Below are 1,393 nucleotides of genomic sequence, written 5' to 3'. Positions count from 1 at the left end.
CCCCCTTTACCCGCACGGAAGCCGAGGCGCCCCTCCCCCACCCCGCCCGACGCGCCTGCCCCCGCGCGCGGGGGGGAGGGGAGGTGGCGCCAGCCAGGCCCGCCCTGCCCACGTGGGGCCCCGGGAGGGCTTCCCGGAGGAGGAGGAGGCGGCCCCGCCGGCCGGCCCCACGCCCGCCCCCTCCCTCCGCCCCCAGCCCTACCTGAGCGGGGGTGCCCTGGACGGCGGGCCCGGCCGCTGGCCATCCAGCCTGCGCTTGCATACCTCCGGAGACGAAGGGGGCTTCACCTCCCGCCCAGGCCGCCCCTCCGCGCCGGGCCCGGGCCCGCAGTACAAAGCCCTGACGTCATCGGCGCGCGTCCCCTTTCCTCCCGGCTCGCTCCCGGCTCGGGCGCGCGCCGCCGCGCCCCTCCCCCGCCCTGCGTGCCCGCGCCCTGCTCCCCCCTCCCACTCCGCCGCGCCCCTCCCCCACCCCGCCCCGCCCCGCGTGCTCAAGCGCCGCGGCCCCCGGGCGCGAGAACCTCCGCCGGTGCCGATGCGGTCGTCGTGTTCCTCCGCCTCGTCCTCGCCATAGAGTCAAGCCTCAGTGGCGGCCCCATAGACGCCTCACGCCGGCCCAGGAGAAGGGGGCGCGGGAGCCGCGCGGCGCCACCTCTCTGCACAAGTCCGGCGAGGCGCTGCACGATGACGTCAGCCCGCAGCGCGAGCCCGCGGCGCTACGCACGGACGTACGCCACGCGTCGCGGCGCTCTTCTGCCCTCGGGCTCGCACGCAGGACACCGGCGCAGGCGCAGGAGGCGGGCCCTCGGCCGAGGGGAGCGGCGCAGGCGCAGGAGGCGGAGACGCGGCAGGCGCAGGCGCGGAAGGCGCCTGAGTGGTGGTGGCGGTGGCGGCAGCGGCGGCGGCGGCGGCGGCGGCAGAGGCGCCCCTCCCGGAGCTAGCGATCCCCGCGGCGGTCTGACATGCGCCGGCGGTCCCGGCAGCCGCCCGCCCGTGCTCGCGGGGCCGCGGCCCAGGCATGAGCTGGCTCTTCCCGCTGAGCAAGAGCGGCGCGTCGTCCGCGGCCGGAGGCGGCGGCGCGGGGGGGCTCACCAGCCTCCAGCAGCAGAGGCAGCGGCTCATCGAATCTCTGCGCGCGGCGCACGCCAGGTGAGACCCGGCGCGGGCAAAGGCGCGGAGGCGGGGCCGGGCGGGATGCGAGCTCGAACCGGGCCGGCCCGGGCGCCCCGCCCCCGCCCTTCCTGAGTCGCCTCTCTCCGCAGTCTCGCCGAGATCGAGAAGGATGCGGAGTTCCGGCTGCCCTTCACGGTCAACAACGTCACTATCGCCATCAACATGTGAGTCTGGGCGGCGCCCCCGCGAGGACGGGAGCGGGGGGGGGGGGGGGGGGGGG

At 78.4% G+C, this 1,393-nt stretch overlaps 2 protein-coding genes across 4 annotated transcripts in view; one reads left to right on the top strand and one right to left on the bottom strand.

Moving 5' to 3' along the window:
- Positions 1–719, bottom strand: part of CNOT7 (CCR4-NOT transcription complex subunit 7) — a 17,782-nt gene extending 17,063 nt beyond the window's left edge. For 2 of the 3 annotated variants that reach the window (XM_069104976.1, XM_069104974.1), the window contains exon 1: positions 522–719. The gene's annotated coding sequence lies outside the window, so the exon portion shown is untranslated. Of the gene's footprint in view, positions 1–202; positions 359–521 lie in introns of those variants that run through there. The other variant, XM_069104975.1, reaches the window with a different exon arrangement.
- Positions 720–913: 194 nt separating this feature from the next.
- Positions 914–1,393, top strand: part of VPS37A (VPS37A subunit of ESCRT-I) — a 10,264-nt gene continuing 9,784 nt past the window's right edge. The window contains exons 1-2 of the mRNA XM_069104856.1: positions 914–1,149; positions 1,263–1,337. Of these exons, the coding sequence (XP_068960957.1) occupies positions 1,019–1,149; positions 1,263–1,337 (206 nt within the window). The 5' untranslated portion in view covers positions 914–1,018. The remainder of the gene's footprint in view (positions 1,150–1,262; positions 1,338–1,393) is intronic.

The sequence above is a fragment of the Petaurus breviceps genome, unplaced genomic scaffold (genome assembly GCF_028583685.1).
Source record: "Petaurus breviceps papuanus isolate PSGF00001 unplaced genomic scaffold, PetGlider_PUasm1.0 689, whole genome shotgun sequence".
Lineage (NCBI taxonomy): Eukaryota > Metazoa > Chordata > Mammalia > Diprotodontia > Petauridae > Petaurus > Petaurus breviceps.
Note: the sequence above shows the minus strand (reverse complement) of the source record. Positions and strands in the feature narration are given on the sequence as shown.